Source organism: Cannabis sativa, chromosome 5 (assembly GCF_029168945.1).
Source record: "Cannabis sativa cultivar Pink pepper isolate KNU-18-1 chromosome 5, ASM2916894v1, whole genome shotgun sequence".
Taxonomy (NCBI): Eukaryota; Viridiplantae; Streptophyta; class Magnoliopsida; order Rosales; family Cannabaceae; genus Cannabis; species Cannabis sativa.
Window position 1 is genome coordinate 75,748,232 of NC_083605.1, and position 20,761 is coordinate 75,768,992.

A 20,761-nucleotide genomic window follows, 5' to 3' on the forward strand; every position below is an offset into this window, starting at 1 on the left:
TATTTAGTGACAAAAAAATTTATATTGTGATAAAAAATTATCACTAAAAATAGTTGTTTTTTTTTGTAGTGATTCTACATATATTTTCAAAACAAGTGTATTATTTTGGCCTTTTTGTTTTCTTGGACCGCAAAACAGGCCTTGTATAATTGGGCTAATTCTCTGGTCCAATAGCAAAATAAAGTGATACACAACACTTACCCCTTATAACTCAATAATACTTCACTTTAAAATATTTGTGTGGTTATAGTTTCTATTTCTTAATTGCTTTTTGATATTAGTTCAAAAATAAATAATATATTCAATCATAATTAATGTATGTGTAAAATGCAATTTTGTTATAAGTGTTTTGTTATTATAGCTATGACACACTCATCTCCAAAGCAATAGCTTAAAAAATTTGCTAACTCTATTTTAACATTATATATATTATTCATTGATTATCTATTTAATAATTATATTTTTGAGGACAAAATATACCGAAAGAAAATTATTTGAGGTTTGCATGTGTGTTTCCAATGACATATTAAAAGTGAGGTTAACATTTAAGTACTTTCATTAAGAGCAAAGAATACAAATCTTTGTTTTAATTTTTTTTTAAGACACATAATGGTTGTATAAACACGGAGGAGAAATTAGACTGATACAATCGATCTAATAGTTGTTGATCTGAATGTGCAGACGCTTGCTAACCCAAGAGATTCAGCTAGGACGGACTCCACTCTGATTAATCCTCAACCACCAACAGGCCCACAAACTGTAGGTCAAGGAGTGACAACCCCTCTAGCGGGGTTCACCCTAAGTGTGTAAGAAATTGGAACTACCAGTACTGCAATTGAGCAAACCACCCCTGGTTTGAGATCCCATCCGCTACCAATACTCAAAGGTCAATCGATGATAATACTGAGCTACAAAATAAGCGAGTTGCACTAGGGCATATACAAGGCCACAATAACATTCTTCATCTTGATTAGTAAATTTAGGGCTACTTGACCTGCTCTTTGTAGGATTTCGAAGGGACCAATAAATCTAGGGCTTAGCTTCAATTTCTTTGCGAATCACCGAACTCCCTTCAAAGTTGAAACTCAGAGAAATACAAAATTCCCAACTTGGAATTCAATATCTACACTTTGGATCTGCGTAACTTTTCTATCTACTTTGTGAGACGAACATGCGAGCTCGATTCTTTTCAATAGCCTCATTAGTTCTTTGGACTACCTCGAGTCTAAGATATCTCCACTCACCAGCTTCATCCCAGTGAATAGGTGATCGATATTTTCTCCCATACAACATCTCATATGGTGTCATAGTAATGGTACTCTGGTAAGTGTTGTTGTATGAAAACTTAATTAGAGGATTGTACTTATTCTAGGAACCTTCAAAATCCAACACACATGTCCATAGCATATCTTCCAATATTTGAATAGTCCTCTTGGACTAGACATCAGTCCGAGGATGAAAAAGTCATACTAAACTTTAATATCTTAACTTGTTGATAGGTTAGACATTTTGATACATACTCAACTATATCACTTTTCAAGCCTGATCATCTGTATAGTGTTTTTACATCTCGATACATCTTTGTTGTCCTCGGCATTCGCTATAACACTTGCTTTTCTATAATGTTAGAAGATCTCACAATCATAATTCTTAACCAATTCTAGCTATGTCAATGTCTCATATTCAAATCTTTTAAAGTAAAAAAATACTTAAGACTTTTGCTGCTATTTCTAAAAGTTGAGGACTAATATTTATCAAAGAAAACTCTTTGAGAACTTTTACCGTAAAATTATCTAAAAATTAAATAGACAAGAGTTCTAATTAAGACTTATGAAACCATCATCTAAATTACAATTTACAAAAAAGAAAAAAAATAATTAAAAGTAAAACCCATAAATTAATTAGTTAATTACTAATTATTATTATTATTATTATTTAAATGAAAAGTATTTGGTTATTGCTTCGTTTATTTACTTTGGAGTTTGGTCTGTTAGAAAAGACAGATCTCTCTCTCTCTCTCTCTCTCTCTCTCTCTCTCTCTTCACAATTCGAAGCTTGAGCTCTCCAACAATGTCCGACGACCACCACGATGAACCACCGGTTCAGCAGAACGGAGGCCTGGAATCTGAGCCACTGCCAATTCAAGAACCTGAAACTGTACCAACACCGGAGCCACAATCTGAATCAAATTCGGAGTCGCAACAAGAAACGGAAGCTGATTCAGATCCGAAATTGAACGCATCCACCGGAGAAACCTCGATCCGATCCAATGATGACTCCGCCACACAAGAGACTGTTTATCCTGAGCTGCGTAAGGACCAAGGGAATCGAACATTCACCATGAGAGAGTTGCTTAATGGTCTCAAAACTGATCAGGGGAACGATTCTACCGCTAATGATACATCATCTCTTTACAGGTTTTTCTTTCTTACTGTAATTCTCAATTTGAGTTTAAATTTTGTTTATTTTAGAGTTGATTCTTAGGGTATGTGTGGTGTATCTATCAATGTAGATAAATTTAGTGAGATTGTTTTAAGTTTTGAAGAGATTATGATTTTGGAGGAAATGGTTTAATTGGAATATTTAATGCTTTTAACAGTCAGTACACTCTCATTTGGTGAAGATTGTTTTTCTGGGTCACTTTATTTGAGTTATTAAGGGTCCATTTGGTCCATAGTATGATATTGAATTTTTTTATATGTCATAATTTTATGTAGTACTATGTTGAATTTGCATACATTACTTTGATCTAAATCAAATATTGTACAATAATATGACATACAATACAACTTAGTATAATACTGCAATACAATACGATCTGATACGGCTTACCAAACTGACCATGAGGTAGGAGTTCAATGCACTTGTGTGATTTAGAAAGTACTGTATAGCTCTTTGTGAACTTTTTATTTTTGGAGGATGAAAGTTTTCAAGTTTTATTCAATTTTGTCATAACAAAGGTTTTTAGTTTATATAAAATAACTGTGGAAACATATATCTTTTCTGGAGATAAGTTTGTCTACTTACTCCTATGAATTGAACAGTCAAGAAACTCCTCATCAAGAAGGCACAGATCAGAACAATGCTGCAATGGACTTGATTAATAGCGTCACGGGTGTTGATGAAGAAGGTCGTTCACGCCAAAGAGTTCTTACATTTGCTGCCAAGAGGTACTATCATCATCATCATCTTCTTCTTCTGGTTGTATTCTCACTGTGTCTTTATAACTTAACTAGGCTGCAATTTAATACTTGTTTGAAATTCAGATGGTATAACAGATTTTCTTAGGACATTAATACCCTATGTTCGATAAAATAGGCTTACTCTGGATTTTTTATATTAATTACTAGTGCATGTACTAATTAGAAAAGAGATGCTATCCATAAACCATTTAGTCGTCTCCTTCTCCCTGACAACTTTTTTTTTTCTTTTATTTCCGATCTTTTGAATTGTAATCTTTACACTATTTGTAGGTATGCAAGTGCAATAGAGAGAGATCCAGAAGATTACGATGCACTGTACAATTGGGCATTGGTTCTTCAGGTTTGACTACTTTCTTTGTTTTCTCTGAAATACAAAGAAGAAATATGTTAAAATTTAGTTTTTGATACATTCTGCTTGATTAAATGAGATACTTTAGATGAGGACTTTTGTTTGCATCTTCTTGTTGAGATTCGGGCATGGTCTAGTTTTACTCTTTAAGTGGAACATTCATCAGTAATGGAACAATGTTAAGGTTAAAATAGGTGAAATAAAATATAATGTGTTTATACCAAATCAGATATGTTAACAATCTCAAATAATATGTGATGATTTAAATGTCTCGGGGAAGAAATTTTAGATTCAGAAAATCGTTGGTGTAATTGTAAATTTAGAATTTCTCTGTTTACAGAATGGTAAATTGTTATGCAGGAAAGTGCTGATAATGTTAGTCCAGATGCTACCTCACCTTCTAAAGATGCTTTACTTGAGGAAGCTTGTAGAAAATATGATGAAGCTACTCGCCTTTGCCCAACACTTCATGATGTAAGTTCACTTGTCCTTATTTGCTATAATAATTGTATATGGCACTTGTCCTTCTTCGCTATTTATGATTTAGATAATTACAAATTTGATTCAATGATTGCATATGATAAGCGTAAATTACAAAGTTGGCATCTTAGAAGGAATGATATACTGATGTATTTACGTGTGCAAGTCAGATTTTTTTTTTATTGCCTGTGTAGTTATCCAACTAAGTTAGAATTTTATTTGTTGTATTTCTGGGCAGGCCTTTTATAATTGGGCCATAGCAATATCTGATAGAGCAAAAATGCGTGGCCGTACAAAGGAAGCTGAAGAGTTATGGAAACAGGTTTGAGTATAACTTAGTACTGTTGTCATTTCAACCTTCCCATCTCTGTTTTCTCAAATCTTTTAGAAGTTGTCTTGCAAATTCGTTTTCAAATAATGACATTTCTTTTTGCAGGCTACAAAAAACTATGAAAAGGCTGTCCAGCTTAATTGGAACAGCCCACAGGTATGAACAATTTTTTTTTCCATGTATATGCATTAACTATTTTAAACTATGAAATATGTTTTCAAAAAGGAAAAAAAAAGAAAAATTTTGGACTATTTTATTGATAATCTAGCATTGACTGTACTTGATATTCAATGCAGGCACTTAATAACTGGGGACTTGCTCTGCAGGTATGTTTGGTTATATATGCATGCCTTCAAATCATACTTTTTTATTTCCTCACTGAAATCCCCCCTACCGCTTCTCACTTTGTATTTCTATTATTTTGAGTTGTATTTGTAGAGCTTTTACTTCTTTGTTTCTGCTGTGCTCATTGATAGGCAATATTCTTTTTGATTTAAGGATTATTTGACATATTTTTATTGAATTTAAAAAAAAATTCAGGAACTGAGTGCAATCGTGCCTGCAAGAGAAAAGCAAACGATTGTAAGAACTGCCATTAGTAAGGTACAACACTTTTTAATGCACCAGTATGATTGGATGAATCCATTGGTGATAGGACAGTAAACACTTTCCTATTATCTTATATCTATGACACTGGACACACGATTAAATATCACCATCTCATTGAGATCTATGATACATTTAAGTTATCCTCTATTGCAGTTCCGTGCAGCTATTCAATTGCAATTTGATTTCCACCGAGCAATTTACAACCTTGGAACTGTTCTGGTTAGTTTTTACTTGCACATTTTGATAACATAAACATTATTTGCCCAGTACATTTACAGTAAACATCAGAAGCCTAAATTGTCTCTCTTATTAGTAACATTTCTAACTTATGTAGCTCTACTTTTCAGTACGGATTAGCAGAGGACACTCTAAGAACCGGGGGATCTGGCAATCCCAAAGATGTTTCTCCAAATGAGTTGTACAGCCAATCTGCTATATACATTGCAGCTGCTCATGCATTGAAACCAAATTACGGTGTATGTACCACATGATTTCTTTTTCTTTTAACGTCCGTCCTTAATTTACCACCAGTTTTGCATTAAAAGAAACAATTATCATCTTTTTTCCTTTGATAATGAATGGATTTGTGTAATCAATTTTAAGTACATTTATTGCTATTCTCTTATTTCACTTTTTTGCTAAGTATTTGTTTCTTCTGGTTTTTGTGTACAGGTTTATAGTAGTGCCTTACGGCTTGTGCGCTCCATGGTAATTACTTGACTAGAAAATCTTTTCTAGAGTCTCATCACTATGGCATATTTTTGTCTATATTATTATTATTATTTTTTTTTTCCTTTTTGGGTAACTCAATTGTTTTACAGCTTCCTTTACCCTATCTTAAAGTTGGGTATCTAACTGCACCACCCGCGGGGAATCCCATTGCACCTCATAATGAGTGGAAACGCTCACAATTTGTTTTGAATCACGAAGGCCTTCAACAGGTAAAAAATACAGTAGGATTCCATAGTGTTGTATCTTATGCTAAAATTATAAAATACTAAAATTATCCAACAGTATACACTCGCAAATCACTTTTCCTTTTATCATTCTTGGTTCTTTCTCAGGATTTTTTTTTTAATTTTTTGATTTATTTTTCTATGTTTCCATATCATTAGATTAGCGTAGGTGATCAAAGACAAGGATCAGGCTTGTCTGGTATGTCAGGCGATGCAGCCAAGATGGACAAAAAAGCTATCAGAGTTGATGTTCCAGATATTGTTTCTGTATCAGCTTGTGCTGATCTGACTTTACCACCCGGTGCAGGCCTCTGCATCGATACAGTTCAGGGAACTGTCTTTTTGGTAAGAATTAGTTTCTATATCAAAGTTCGAACTTGTTCTGATGATACAGAAGCCTTTTCTAGCTTGCCATGTTATAATTAATTTCATACATAAATATTGCTTTATGAGTATCACGAAAAAACTTACTCTTAAAACAATAGAACATTGCAGACTTCCAAATCTTTTCTCATTTGATCAAGTATAAGCTTTAGCGAGACACCTAATTTATGGTTTTAGTTTGCCTTTTATGTCTCGATAGTTTTTCTATCCTAATTATGAGTAATACTGTCCTTGAATTTTCTCTACTAAACAGAAACGCTTGTATCCATGTTCTAATGTGTAGCCCTTTTTGGTAATCACTCATTGATTCTTCAGGTTGCTGACTCTTGGGAATCCCTCGACGGGTGGCTCGACGGGATCCGCCTAGTTTACACAATCTACGCACGGAATAAGAGTGATGTACTAGCAGGTATTATAGCATAACTTTGTTGAGTCGATGTACAATAATATATGAACTAAGATTACTTTCTCTTAGAGTTATTTGTATATTGCAAATTTTTTGAGATGGCATGCCTATTTTACTTGTTATTTCTTCAATTAATTCAGATGGTTTCTCTTACATTTATGTAGTTTTGTTTATTTAGACTTTGAATTCAGTATCAACATTTTAACTCAAATGAACCCAAGATTCTATTGTAGCTTGGAAATGAATCTTCAATATGTATACCTTAAACATTTTCCTTTCTAAATACACCAAATTCAAACTCATTCCAATAAGGACTCATTTAATTGCTAATAATGATACGTGCACCCAAAATATGTACAAAACATTACATTGCACATAATGATGCTGCAATTTTTTTTCAATTGAAACGGTTTCACGTGTGTAATGTTTTGGATGCATTTTTATTAATATTCACATTTTCTTAAATAGAAAATTTGTTTGGTTGCATCTTATTACCAGTTAAATAGTGGGATGAGTTATGGAGAAGAAGCAATGTGAGAAATAAGAATGAGTTGCACACTTCATTTTCATGTCAAATTTGAATTGGCATGTGTAATACTCTAGTCTCTACTAATACATGCATTAATTTGAAAATGTTAGAATAAATAGGTGGTGTTGTTTGATAGATCACATATGATATCATTATTAATATTTGGTGTTTTAATGTAATTTTTATTAGTTTCATTTCATCATATTAACATGTATTTTTTTCATGTTTAAAAATATAATTTATCCTTTTAACCTTCAATTCCATTCTCCAACTAATCTTTTAACCCCAAAACCCTTTTCAGTATTACTATTGACCTTAATAGGTGAAACGACAACCTCTAGAAACAAAATGATATTTATGGACACTATAATAAATAGGTGATATTTATGGACACTATAATAAAGAGGTTATTGAGGGTGAAATTCTTTTATATTTTAATTTTATACATTTAATTTTTTTATATATTTTTTTTTGGTAAAATCCTCTATATTTATTTATTTTTTTAAAAAAATTTGAGATACCAGTTAGATATTACCATTAAATACTAATTAGATTATCACTGAATTGGCTTTGAGGTTTTACTACAATGTATATACATGTATATATAGTGATCATCCGTATTTAACAATAATATTTAGTTAGGGCTTATATCAATTGGGTTAAAATTTACAAAAAAAAAAAAAAATTAAAGGGTTTTTACCACCAACAAAAAAATTTAGTATATAAAAATTAAAATATAAAGAATTTTGCTGCAAATTACCCTCAAAATAACAACCTTAATTATATCAATTGGGAGCATAATTCATAATGTATTGGTACGAAATATGTAAAATAATTATCCAATTGATTGGCCTATAATCTAGGAACCAAAAAAAAAAAAAAAATTGAATAGTCACAACACATCATACCATTAGAAATCAAGTGAAGCATTATCCCTTTAACATTCAATTCCATTCTCCAACTAATCATTTAACCCCAAAACTAAAAATAAAATGATATTTATGAAAACCTTAAATAAAGCCCAAATAAAAAAGGCCCAACAATTAAAAGCCCATTAATATAACATTCTCTTAAGAGCTCAAAAACTTCATACAAATAGGTGGCTTCACCTTGGCCAAGGCAAGAACCGAAGCCGGCAAAATCCACATCCCTTCTCCACAGATCAAACCAGAAGCCACCGCCGGCGCCATAAGCTCCGCCTTCTTCGCATCAATCTTCTCCCACACGAACACAATCAAGGTCCCCACACACATATCAATGGCGAAATAAGCTCCAACCAAGAACGGAACTCCCATCACCATAGGAAGAGGCATCCATTTTCCAATCTTCACCGGCGAAAGATCCCTAACCAAATTAACACCAACAGCAAACCCAAAAAAGCCCCAACACAATTGCAAACAATGACGCGGCAGAGCAGAAAACCCTTGGACTCCAAGAATCGCCATATTTCTATAGATCAAGGCGTAAGGAGCTTTGAATTCTCCCTTAGGGTTTCCAACATCGAAGGCTTTGTAAAAGAGGAAAAAACTCAGAGGAGCGATTATACAACCTAAGGCGGTTCCGATGACTTGGCTAGCGAACATCGCTCGTGGAGAAGTTAAGGTTAGATGTCCTGTTTTGAAATCTTGCATTAGAATACATGCGACTGAGACTACAGATTTGATTAATCCGCATCCTGCTAGGGCTGCTACGACGCCGTTTTGCTTTCCGGTTATGGCGGCGAGGATGAAGAGTGCGATCTTGCCGTAGTTGTAAGCCATGTTTATGTCAGTTAAGCCTGTTCCGTAAGCGTTGCAGAAGGCGAGAGATGGAGCTAAGAGGTATGAAACGACGACGTAGTACCATTTGAGCTGTGGGAACATGATTGGGATTACGATTGTGGAGATTGAGGAGAGGATTACGTATCCTGTTATGGCTATCCATAGTGGAATTGTTTCTCCTAAGAAGATTTGGTTTTGCTTTTCTTCTACTGCTTTTCCTGACTTTTTCTTGTTCTCTCTTGTTTCTGTCAAAATCAAAAAACAGGAGGAAGAAGATGAAGATCAGAGATCCAGAAAAACGACGTAGTTTTGAAAAAAACCGACAACTTTGAGATTAAACGACTATATTGAGGTAAACGACAATTTACTGTTGGAAGGAGAAGAAAACGACAATATTGAGGAAAATGATCATATCAGTTTTAAAACGACGAGTTTTAATGATTAACGACGTACTTTGAAAAAACGACAACTTTTGAGAAAACGACAACTTTTAAAAAAACGACATACTTTTGAGAAGACGACAACTTTTGAAAAACGACATCTTTTAAGAAAACGACAATTTTTGAGAAACGACATACTTTTGATAAAACGACAACTTTTAAGAAAACGACAATTTTTGAGAAACGACATACTTTTGAAAAAACGACAACTTTAGAAAAAACGATAACTTTCGAAGAAACGACAACTTTCTAAAAAATGACTAACTTTTTAAGAAACGACATACTTTTGATAAAACGACAACTTTTGAAAAATGACATACTTTTGAGAAAACGACAAATTTTCAGAAAACGACAATTTTTGAGAAACGACACATTTTTTAAAAAACGATAACTTTTGAAAAAACGATTACTTTCGAAAAAATGACAACTTTCTTTTTAAAAACGACAACTTTACTATGAAAAATACAATATTACGACTGGCGAAAAGGATATCATTCGTGAAACCATAGTTTTTGATGAGTATTGATGTACTTTTTGGAGGAGTAAAAACGACATACTTTTGGAAAAACGACTATTGAGGAAAACGATAATCTCATTCGTAAGACATCAATTGTTTAATCATTCCTAGACACGACATTGTTTATAAATAATAATAAGAAAAAAAAGATTGTTTCACGATAACATAATAAAACGACAATAATTTAAGGGAAAATAGAAAAAAAAAATTAAAATTAAGGAGTATCTGATTATTATTTTTTTAGTCGACAGTCACCTTTATATTTTTATAAATATAAAAAAAAATATATACAACTTTGTATAGAATTAAGTACTTATTACTGCTAAAAATTAAACTTAGAATTTCACGTATAATCGGGAATTAAATTTAGGTATTTATACCGTAAATTACTCTACTAATTAATATACTTTTATTATAAAAAAAAAATTAATATAATTTTATTGACTAATTTTATCTTTGCTATATTAAATTGGTATAATTTCAAAATATTAAGTACTAGATGAGTATTATTGAAAATAAAGCACAAAACATTGAGAACTAAATAAATATATTCTTCATAATAATAATTAAACATTATTATTGGATTATTACCTGGATTATTTTTGTCTTTGAATGTTTGATGCATATTGATGATTGTAGAAGCAAGTATCTTGACAAAATTGTAAAGCCCATCACCTAAAATGAGAGATACAGATAGAAAAGCCTGTCCCAATAAAGTAATTAGTAAATAATTTTTGAGTATTAATAGGTATACTTAAAATAAATTGATAAAGAGAAAAGAAGACCTTGTAACCATAAAGACTCTTCATATCACTTTCACTTAAACTTTGAGGGAACCAATCTCCTTTAAGTTTGCCAATAAGTGGCCACATTACACCATATGAAATCACAGCTCCAAGAAGCAATGATAGGTTTACTAAGTGAGAACATATCATTCCTGCTCCCACATATGTTGTGCTGAAATCAAAGAAAAACCTACCCAAACAAAACAAAACAAAATTAAATATTTAACCTTCAAAATTTATGCTGAAAAAAATGAGTTGAAAAAGAGGAAGCTTTTGAACAAAGTGTTGATTTTTATAGGAAAACTTACAAAAATACATACTGTAATTTGGGATAATTTTTACAAAAATACTGTCACACGGAAAAGTTTACAAAAATACTGTGTTTTTATAAAACACTAGTAGAACACAAAATAGAACAACTCAAAACACCAGTAGAACAACAAAAAAACACCATTAGAACACCAGTGAAAACTTAACATAGTATATTCTTTTGTTGTAAAAGTTATTATTTATTCTTTTTTTTATGAGAATGCAATATATGAATATACATAGCTTTAATAGAATAGATTAAAATTGAGTGGGAATGTTCATAAGAGCTTGTAATTAATTGTTTACTTTGTGGTTTAGTCACTTTGTTTGTAATTGAGTTTTGATGTGAATACAATGATTACTTATTTATCTAATATAAATATTGTGAGGTTTTGAATTTTGTATTTTTTTTTCTAAATTTTATCACTTTCAAATTGTTTTTTTTTGAAGAAAAAAAAACATTTATTTTTTGTTACTCTGTCACATAGGAGAAAAACTAAAAGAAATAATTAATTTTTGACAATATGAAATTTTTAAAGTTTACACTCTAATAGTGATAATAATTTGAGAATAAAAATCATATTTATTATTTTAGTTTGTAATTATTTGAAAATGATATTAAAAAAAGAACAAAAAATAGTCAAATTTGTATTAAGTATAAACTTATTTATATGAATATGAATACTTACGTGTTTTTCCAAGCTTGTAAGCCAAAAGTAGGAAATTGTGAGAACCCACATTCTTCTTCATTTGCACTATAAAACCACTTGAATAGTCCCCAAACAAAACTCCATGAAAAATACTTCAAGAAACCATGTACTTGTTTCCTATCAAAATAAACAATCTTTTTCAATAATAAATAAAAATATAATTGTACTAAATATCTCGAATTACATGATATTATAAAATTGTTGTACTTTATAATAATTTTGACCAGTGACAGAACCAGCTACATTATTTAATAAGTATAAAAACGAAATTTATAAATTTAGTAAGAATAAAATTAATCTATGTGAGATAAATATAAAAAATATAAATTTTATAAGAATAAAATAAAAATATGTAAAGGTAAAAATGAAAATATATATATATGTGAATTTTTTGGGGCAAAAATTAATTTGTAAAAATTTAAGGAGAGGTAAAAATGACCTCATAATAATTTTTGAAACTGTTGGGAGCTAGCTACATTATTTAGTGGGGGTAGATTTTTTTTTTTTTTTTTTTTTTTTGTTAAAAGAGTATTAATAAAATAAATAATATTTATGGAGATGAAAATAGAAATTTATCATAGAATTAAAATATTTAAGGGTAAAAATGAAAAGTTAAAGGGAGGTAAATGACTCCAAAAATCTTCCATCTTATATCTTATCTGCCTCTGTCAATTAGCTTTATGGTACCACGTGACTCGAAATGTTACTCGTGAGATAGAAAAATATTTTTTTTTTCTATAGAAATAAAATAAGAGAGGGTTTAGTTCATTACTTGGCCATTTTATCCCCACGAGTATGGAAACCATTAATTAAAACAGCAGTTGCTAATCCACTTGGGTAAGTCAACTTCAGATCCACTATCATTATCTGTACATCAATTAATACTATGTAATTATTTATTAATTTCTAAAGATTCTCATTTATTATCAATTAAGTCATATGATTAGAAATTTAATTTATTATAAAATGAAGTGTGTGTGTGTGTGACAAGTGACACTTCCCAAACACTAATAATCATTATGGCTTTTAGAACTATTAATAATTAATTTAACATGAACTAATTATAACTACAAAACAAGATTAATGAAAAGAAAAGTACCTTTCTTAGAGGAATTAGAACAAAAAGACCAACAAAGCAAACCAAGAAAAGAAAAGCAACCATCCAACCTAAGCCAGGTTCTTTAGTACTATTAATAGAGTTTCCTTCATTGTGTACTCCTGATAATTCATATGTTTTTTTGTTTAACCCTAATAAATACGATGCAAATCCACCTGTAATCCATACACACCATATGTTATGATAGATTTCACACATGTTTAACGAATAATATGAATATCTTTATACATTTGAGTTTTACAGGTCAGATCTCTATACAAATCAAAATTTATAACAAATAAGGGTGACAAAACAGGTTTCGACACGACTTACAAACACGAACACAAATTTTACAAGTTAGGATTGAAAAAATTAGACGCGGGTCGAAAATGAATCAAGCATGACACGACCCGCTTGACACGAATTCGACACGATTTTTTTAAATATAATAAAATAAAAATTATTAATAAAAATATATTTAGCGATTAGTAAAAAATTTAAATTTTTTTTTTTTAACATGAAATTGAAAGTGTAAATTTTTTAATTTTTATTATATATATATATATATAACAAAGTATGTATAAATTTTCTAATAGAACTTACATTTATCATTTTTTTTCTATAATTCTAGCTTTAATAATAGCGAAATGGGTCACAGTACTGGGTCGATACGAACACGACACGATTTCTTACGGGTCGGGTTAGGGTTGAGAAAATTAGACACAAGTTAAAAAATAGGTCGACACGCTTGACACGAAATATAGAAGCAGATCATGTAAAATATGACACGAACACGATACGATGACATGTTTTGTTACCCCTAATAAGAGAAACAGAAACAGGAGAAGAAGAAGAAGACGAGATGGAAACAAAGAGAAAAGAATAAGATGAATGAATGAATGAATGAATTTAGTTACTAGTTACTAGTTAGTAGTTACCTCCAACAGCTATGCTATAACAAGCAACTGAACAAGTTTGAATAATGGTATTCTCTTGTCTAGTAAAAGGCTTAGATTGGTAACCAAATCTTTGAAGAAGTTGTGTCCATGTTCTGATGAAGATAAAAGCAAGTAAAGCAGCAGAGACATTGAAATGAGGAACCATACCAGTTGTGAGGTTAAGTTTCATAGCTATGATACTATAAATTGTACCAATCACAACACTTGCTATTACTCCTCTACATGTTATTTGTTTTCTCCATGATTCATTACTTCCCAACTCATCACTTTCTAATTCCATTATTTCTTCTAAATTTTCTTCTAACTCATCTTCAAAATCACCATGCTCCTTCTTTTCCATCTTCTTCATACTTATATATATGTGCCTAAATATATAAGAAAAAAAAAAGAGTTTGGTTTAAGAAAACATTTTATAAGTAAATAATATCCTTTAAGAAAAAACTCACCTTGGCTTTTATAATAAGTTGATTTATGAAGACCCTTTTGGATGAAGAACAGAGCAACTCTTGGGAAGTGTACCAAAACTCATCTTTGATTTGTACATAGATATGTATATTTATATGTATATTTGTTCCATTTTTTCTTTTAGATCTATTCTTTTTTTTTCTTCTTGAATCTAACAACATATAATTTATACTAGGATAGAAAGGTCATTGGACTGATATAATAATAATAATACAGTAGAACTTCTATCCAAGAATACACTTGGGACCAAGAAAATAATATTCTAATTGAGAGCTTATAACTAAATAGAGTTACACTTGAAAAAAAAAATCAAAATATCAAAAAATATCAATGTAACCAAATTATACCAATAAACAATTCTTAATACTATATTATATTAAAATTATTTTCGAGTACATATAATATTTATACATGTACTATAATTTGAAATAAAATTATTAATTCTACATAAATAAATTTATAAAATATATGTATATATTTTTTTAAGATGTAATTATTCTTATATAGAGGTATATTTTATTAATACGGGACTTAAAAAATGTATAACTAATTACAATATAGAAGTTATTCTTATTTATAACTGGCCTGGGACTTCATTTTTTTTATAACAAATTAGAAGTTATTCTTGAATAGAGTATTCTTAAATAGAGATCTACTGTAATAATAATAATAATAATAATAATAATAATAATAATAATAGAGAATTCACCACAAGGCCTTACCTAAAATTCAGTTTGAAGTATCTCAATCAACATGGTCCAAGGGCATACAATTGAGTAGTAAGAAAAAGTGTTTTTATTCTTTTCCTCAAGTTTTGAAAAGAAAAAATAAATAGGTTTTTGATCAATGTGAGTAATATTTATTATAGGAAAAATTGTAGGGTGCTTTCTTGAAAATGAATGTATCCATATATCTTTATTGATATGTGAATAACTATAATTTTAATTTTTTTTATACGATAGTGGACATTATAGTTATTTAAAATATTTTACATATTTTGAAAAAATTAAAATAATTTGCAGTTTTTTTTTTTTTTTGTTATTTTATAAATATGTGAGACTGTTTAAACCCTATTAACTATATTAAAAATTATTCTATCTTATTAAATAATTATAACATACACTACTATGTATAAATAAACTAAAACTATATAATGTTTTTTTTTTAAAAAAAAACATACATCAATACACTTATTTTTGAAAGTTAGGCCATCACCAATACAATATGTAAATATTGTGTTAAATTGCTATAATATTTGGTTATTGTGCTCCAATGCACAATAATATTTTATGTTGCAAATTATGATAAAAATAAAATATTATTAATAATCATAAATAAATTAAATATTTTTTTAAAAAGATATTGATACAATGCTAATTAAAAAAGTTACATTTATTGTGTACTAAATTTAACATAATTTTTAGTATGGGTCAAATTTAACACAAATTTAATACACAATTAGAAAACTAATTTTCTTAAAACTATTAAAATATAACACTACACTATTTAAATACTCCATTGGAGTTTTGGAGATGCTTTTACAAGACAAAAACACTTGGTAAGTGCATAGGCAATTAGGTATTGACCCCTTATCATTGACCATTGATTAATTTTACCTTCTATTTTTTTTTCTTTCTTTTGTCTAAATAAGGGTGGTTATGATAATATTTTAGTGGAATAGAGATATTCTTTCTTAAAAAGTGACTCAAACTCTACCATTGGAAATTTGCAGGTTGTAATCAAGCATGTGGGTCCAAATTATTTGTCAATCACATTTGAGTAGAAAATGATAGATGCAAAAAAGAAAAGGCAATGAAGATTTTTCTTTTCTTTTCTTTTTATTAGTTATAGAATAATAATTAGTAATAACCACAATAGTCCATAGTAAAGAGGATTCTCTTGTCTTGTTGTCTTGGGTAAACAACCTTTCATTTCTAGTGTCTACTACTCAAGACTGACCCTAAAAATAAATCGACCTTAAAAAAATAAAAATTATCGAATTTATCTATTTAAAATATATAATATTTTTAAAAACTACTAATATATATCTTTTAAAAGAAAATATTTTTTTTGAACTCCTAAGCTAGGTGGACCCTAAATTCATATTTAATTCGTCTTAGCTCATGCCCCGACCTTGTTACCACCACTTGCATCAAATTAAAATACCCATTTTCTCATAAAAAAACAAAATACACCCATTTTCTCATAAGAAAAACAAAAGACACCCATTTTGTCTTATAACTTGTGTAGTTAGTTTCCTAGTCTTATTCTAAGTAACTATCACATTGTCATTGAACCAAATAGTTACTATGTATTTTTGGATTTAGTTACAAAGTCTAGCTTACATTTACTTTTAGAAATTAAGATAAGATTTGAAAAGGATAAAATTTTATCATGTTTTTTCTTTTTTATGAAATTGGAAAGGTATCAACAAAAAATGAGATAAATCTTATAGAATTTTTTAAAATACTAGTAATTTGTTTTCTTATTAATACTTACTTTTTCTTTTCTTTTCTTAGGTCATGCTCTTCAAACTATATTTTAGGTGGATTTTTTTCTTATATTTTATTATGATCATCAATTCATTTATTTTATTTTTATTAACAATGGAAACTCTTGAGAGACATTTGTCGATAACCAAATGAAAGGAAAATTTACACAAAGTACTCAAAATTGCATTTTTTTTTTCATGTTTTCACATTAATTTTTTTTGACATTTTTACGGTGATATTTTTTTAGAGGAGAAATAACGTTACTTTCATATTACCGCAACATTATACTATATTTCTGTAACGTATAAACAACGTTTTTTTTAAATTAACCTAAAAATAATAGTCTATAAGTCAAAAAAATTGTGACTAAATTTTTTTAAAAAAATTGTGACTAATTATAAAAATTATTATTATTACATTGTGACTAAAAGGTCCGTGACCAAATATATTAGTCACAAAAATTATAATTTATTGTGACTAAAAGTATTTTTAGTTACAATATTTATTGTGACTAAAAACTAAATTAGTGATAATTTATATCTAAATACTATATTTTAGTCATAATTAATTTTTTTTTGTGACTAAAAATTAAATTATCAATAAAGTAATATTGTTTAGTGTATAACTAGTATGTGATTTCGAGATCATCAATAATCAAAAAGGGAAAGACCATTAGATCACATAAAATAATAAGGCAAGGCAAGTAGATGAGGAAGCAAACAAATTTAGGAGATATACAATAAATATATATATTTATATTATGTTAAAGAGTACATAATAACCACTAGCTAGTGATTGTGGGTATGGATGAGGACCCATTTCACTCTAAGAAAAAAAGCAATGGTCATGAGGTTGGCACAAGCAACACAAGTACTATATATTGTCTTTAATTTGTTGCTTTTTTCTAAGTCAAAGCATGTGATATTTTCATCCCATATCCTTACTACTCAAACTCGAATGACTTTCTTCTTCTCATGGCCCCAAATTCTAATTTTATTCGGGTTTGAAACGAATTTCCTTTTTTGTCTAATTTATGAATTGTTGAGTCAATAGTTAGACTAATTTTTTTTAGTCCAAACTCTAAAATTTTGTTTGGTCATTTCGTACTTAGATTGATTATATTGGGATGAACCCTAATTTTATTTTTGTTCGGTCAATAATTGTCTGATTAATAATTTATATCAATTTTATGAATAATTATTGTTAAGATATTTAGAATATATAAATATATATACACCAAACTAGTAAAAATCTACGTGCGAGGCACGTATATTAAATTTTATGCTAATTTTTTTCTATGTAATTTGAAAGTGATACAATTAAAAATTAAAGAAAAAATATTATTAATTATTATGTGTATAGGAAGAAATCACAAATTAATTAATCTTATAATCTTAACTTTAATCAAATAGGATTCTAGATATATGAGCAATAAATAATCACGTAAAAATCAAAAATAATTATTTGAATAAAGAATTCAATATACACAGTTATATTTATGAATCTCATTAATCAAAAATAATTATTTAATATATGAACAATAATTTGTCACGCTATATGTTTCCCAATAAAGAAATCCACCTCCTCATAGTCCAAAATAAATAATACATGTAATACAAATCTTTGTAATAGAGTACCTAAAAGAAACAAAACTTCAGTTACCATAATCGGAAAAGGTTAAGTGAACTAAATAATGACTAAGAAGATCTAAATTACAAAATGAAAATAACATGTCTATATGAGTATGATTTTTTTGCTATATGAGTATGATTTTTTTACTATATGAGCATGATTGATCTAAGAGAAAATAGATAAACTTATAAACATATAAATATACTTAATATTAATTTTGACAAAAAAACAATTCAATTATTCAGCTTGATAATTTGAACACACTAATTACTCATTAAATAACCATAATGTATACATCATGATAATTTTATTTTATTTGATATCAAATGATAGAGATAATTGAGGTTTTCAGCCATGAAAACACACTATGATCAAAAAGTAATGCTCATTAATTGTATATTTCAAGTACATGGATCTTTTATCTCATAAACTATTTTATTTTTAATAATAAACTATTTTATTTTTAATATAAATAAAAAGTCATCCATTAATTTCTCATAAACCAAGAATTCAATTATATAAGCATACTTTATATAGAAGAATAGATATAGATAGATTTTTTTAAAAAAAATAATTATTAAATATAATAATATTATTGAAGTTATATACGGCTTTTTTGTTTTGTTTTATATATATTGATGATTATTAAAATAATAATAAAATATTAATTTGTAGATTTATGCTTTAATAAAATATTAAAGTGACTCATAAATTTCTCATAAATTATTTTATTTTTAAAAATAAATTATTTTATTTTAATAGAAATAAAAAGTTACCCATGAATTTCTCATAAAATATATAAGATGATATAATTTGGAATGCAAAAAAGATTAGGCTGAATTTATAATAATTAAAGTCAGGATATGAAAATACTCTAAAACAGATTAATATATCATTTAGTTTGCTTCAATAATGGTCGGGGCTGTTCTTCCCCAATGATGCCAATTGTTTTTCTCTTATATATAGAATATTGACCTTCATCCCCTTTAACATATAATTGATATACATTGCTACTTTTATTATAAATTAGTATTTTTCACACCACAAGAAAATATTGCTTTAAAGACGAAATAAGAGAGGATATACAAGCTAATAATGAATTAATTACCTTTCATGGAGGCAACAGCGTTCTTTACTCTTCTTTCACAACCATCACAATCCATTTTGACTTTAATCTCAACTGTCTGGGATTGGAAACCGAAAAATGTGTCAATGTTCAAAATTAGTTAATTTTATGATTGAAGATGAGTTCTTCATATATAATGAACATAATTAGTTAATATTAATCATTCTAGTCCTGATAATACTATTTATTAGTTTCTGCTCATTTTATAGTATACACAAAGAATCAAAAGCAGGTTTCTTATTAGTTTTAACATTAAAATAATAAGTAAATTAGGTATGTAATTACAAATAATCGTACCTGCATTAGGCTATACTCAGGCAAATAAGAGCTTTCAACTTTTTGCCTTATTATTCAAATCTTGATGGTTCTGCTTTTCCGCGTATGAACCTTCACCAATCGGTTAAAAAAATAAAAGAAGAAAAGAGGATTGTGACTATGAAATAATTAGCATTAAATATCAGTTCAAATATTAATAAGATTTGTTTTATTTTTATTTTATTATATATAAATAATATTTTATTATTTTATTAAATATAAATAAAAAGTCACCCTTGAATTTCTCATAAACCAAGAATTCAGTTATATAGGCACACTTTATATAGAATAGATATAAATTAAGTAAATATATATATATAAAAAAATATTTAAAAGAAAATTAAGAGATATTTTGATTTAATTAATACTCATCATGGTAATAAACTTATGAGATTACTTGAGGAAATACTTTTTTTTTTAGAAAAATATACATAATTGTTATCGATTTTTTTTTTTTATACTATGTTAAAATTTTATTGTCTAGATTTAAGAGATATTTTTTTTTTTTTTTATGAGTTATTTTTCTTATAAAGAGGTCAATCAATTGATTTGCATGCTTTACATTTTTCACTATAAAATAAGTTTTTGGAATGGAAATGATATCCCATTGTTGTATTTTTTTCATTTCAATTTTCTTGTGTTTAATTTGAATTACTATCAATTTTTATATAAAAAAATAAATTAAGTAAGATATATACTAACACATCTCTATATTTTTTGATAAAAAAATTATCATTAAATCAGATAAAATCCATTACATCATGATATATATGGCTAAAAAAGTAGAATTAACACATCCCTATTTCTAGCTACTTATTCTTTTTATTGCTTTTGCAATTAGAATAACTTAAGAGTTAATCTAATTTTAGCCATTATAAATTTACAAAGCAAGTATATATTCATCATCA

General features: G+C 28.4%; 2 protein-coding genes and 1 long non-coding RNA gene across 7 annotated transcripts; 1 reads left to right on the top strand and 2 right to left on the bottom strand.

Annotated features, from left to right (window-relative positions):
• The first annotated feature begins 1,851 nt into the window (after positions 1–1,851).
• Positions 1,852–7,449, top strand: LOC115716433 (protein HLB1). 4 transcript variants are annotated; one of them, XM_061116164.1, is made up of 15 exons: positions 1,960–2,417; positions 3,045–3,170; positions 3,474–3,543; positions 3,913–4,026; positions 4,271–4,354; positions 4,469–4,519; positions 4,660–4,689; positions 4,904–4,966; positions 5,126–5,191; positions 5,320–5,448; positions 5,645–5,680; positions 5,794–5,913; positions 6,088–6,273; positions 6,628–6,721; positions 7,217–7,449. In XM_061116164.1, the coding sequence occupies exons 1-15, from the start codon at positions 2,071–2,073 to the stop codon at positions 7,222–7,224; spliced, it is 1,524 nt and encodes a 507-aa protein (XP_060972147.1). In that variant the 5' UTR covers positions 1,960–2,070; the 3' UTR covers positions 7,225–7,449. The 4 variants fall into 4 exon arrangements, with proteins under 4 accessions (XP_030501086.1, XP_060972147.1, XP_030501084.1 ...); XM_030645225.2 differs by having other exon boundaries at positions 1,976–2,417; positions 3,015–3,170; XM_030645226.2 differs by lacking the exon at positions 7,217–7,449 and having other exon boundaries at positions 1,852–2,417; positions 6,628–6,929.
• Positions 7,450–8,136: 687 nt separating this feature from the next.
• Positions 8,137–14,457, bottom strand: LOC115717094 (metal-nicotianamine transporter YSL1). 2 transcript variants are annotated; one of them, XM_030646033.2, is made up of 8 exons: positions 14,270–14,457; positions 13,803–14,188; positions 12,868–13,040; positions 12,541–12,635; positions 11,748–11,885; positions 10,750–10,939; positions 10,556–10,667; positions 8,137–9,252 (listed from the first exon to the last, which is right to left on the bottom strand). In XM_030646033.2, exons 2-8 carry the CDS (start codon positions 14,170–14,172, stop codon positions 8,318–8,320), a joined length of 2,013 nt encoding a protein of 670 aa, XP_030501893.2. In that variant the 5' UTR covers positions 14,173–14,188; positions 14,270–14,457; the 3' UTR covers positions 8,137–8,317. The 2 variants fall into 2 exon arrangements, with proteins under 2 accessions (XP_030501893.2, XP_030501894.2); XM_030646034.2 differs by having other exon boundaries at positions 13,803–14,173; positions 14,270–14,435.
• Positions 14,458–18,269: 3,812 nt separating this feature from the next.
• LOC133038114 (uncharacterized) lies at positions 18,270–19,981 on the bottom strand. Its single transcript, XR_009688036.1, has 3 exons — positions 19,836–19,981; positions 19,521–19,596; positions 18,270–18,417 (listed from the first exon to the last, which is right to left on the bottom strand). It is a non-coding gene; the product is annotated as an uncharacterized LOC133038114 (long non-coding RNA).
• Between the last annotated feature and the right edge of the window lie 780 nt (positions 19,982–20,761).

Excerpts from the sequence above, each read along its gene's own strand:
- LOC115717094 (XM_030646033.2), bottom strand. The coding sequence starts at position 14,172 with ATGAAGAAGATGGAAAAGAAGGAGCATGGTGATTTTGAAGATGAGTTA. Across the intron at positions 11,886-12,540 it reads CGTGGGGATAAAATGGCCAA|GAAACAAGTACATGGTTTCT; the intron begins GTAATGAACTAA and ends TTATTTTGATAG. Across the intron at positions 10,668-10,749 it reads AGAGTCTTTATGGTTACAAG|GCTTTTCTATCTGTATCTCT; the intron begins GTCTTCTTTTCT and ends TTATTGGGACAG.
- LOC115716433 (XM_030645224.2), top strand. The coding sequence starts at position 2,071 with ATGTCCGACGACCACCACGATGAACCACCGGTTCAGCAGAACGGAGGC. Across the intron at positions 4,355-4,468 it reads CTGAAGAGTTATGGAAACAG|GCTACAAAAAACTATGAAAA; the intron begins GTTTGAGTATAA and ends TTCTTTTTGCAG. Across the intron at positions 5,192-5,319 it reads ACAACCTTGGAACTGTTCTG|TACGGATTAGCAGAGGACAC; the intron begins GTTAGTTTTTAC and ends TCTACTTTTCAG.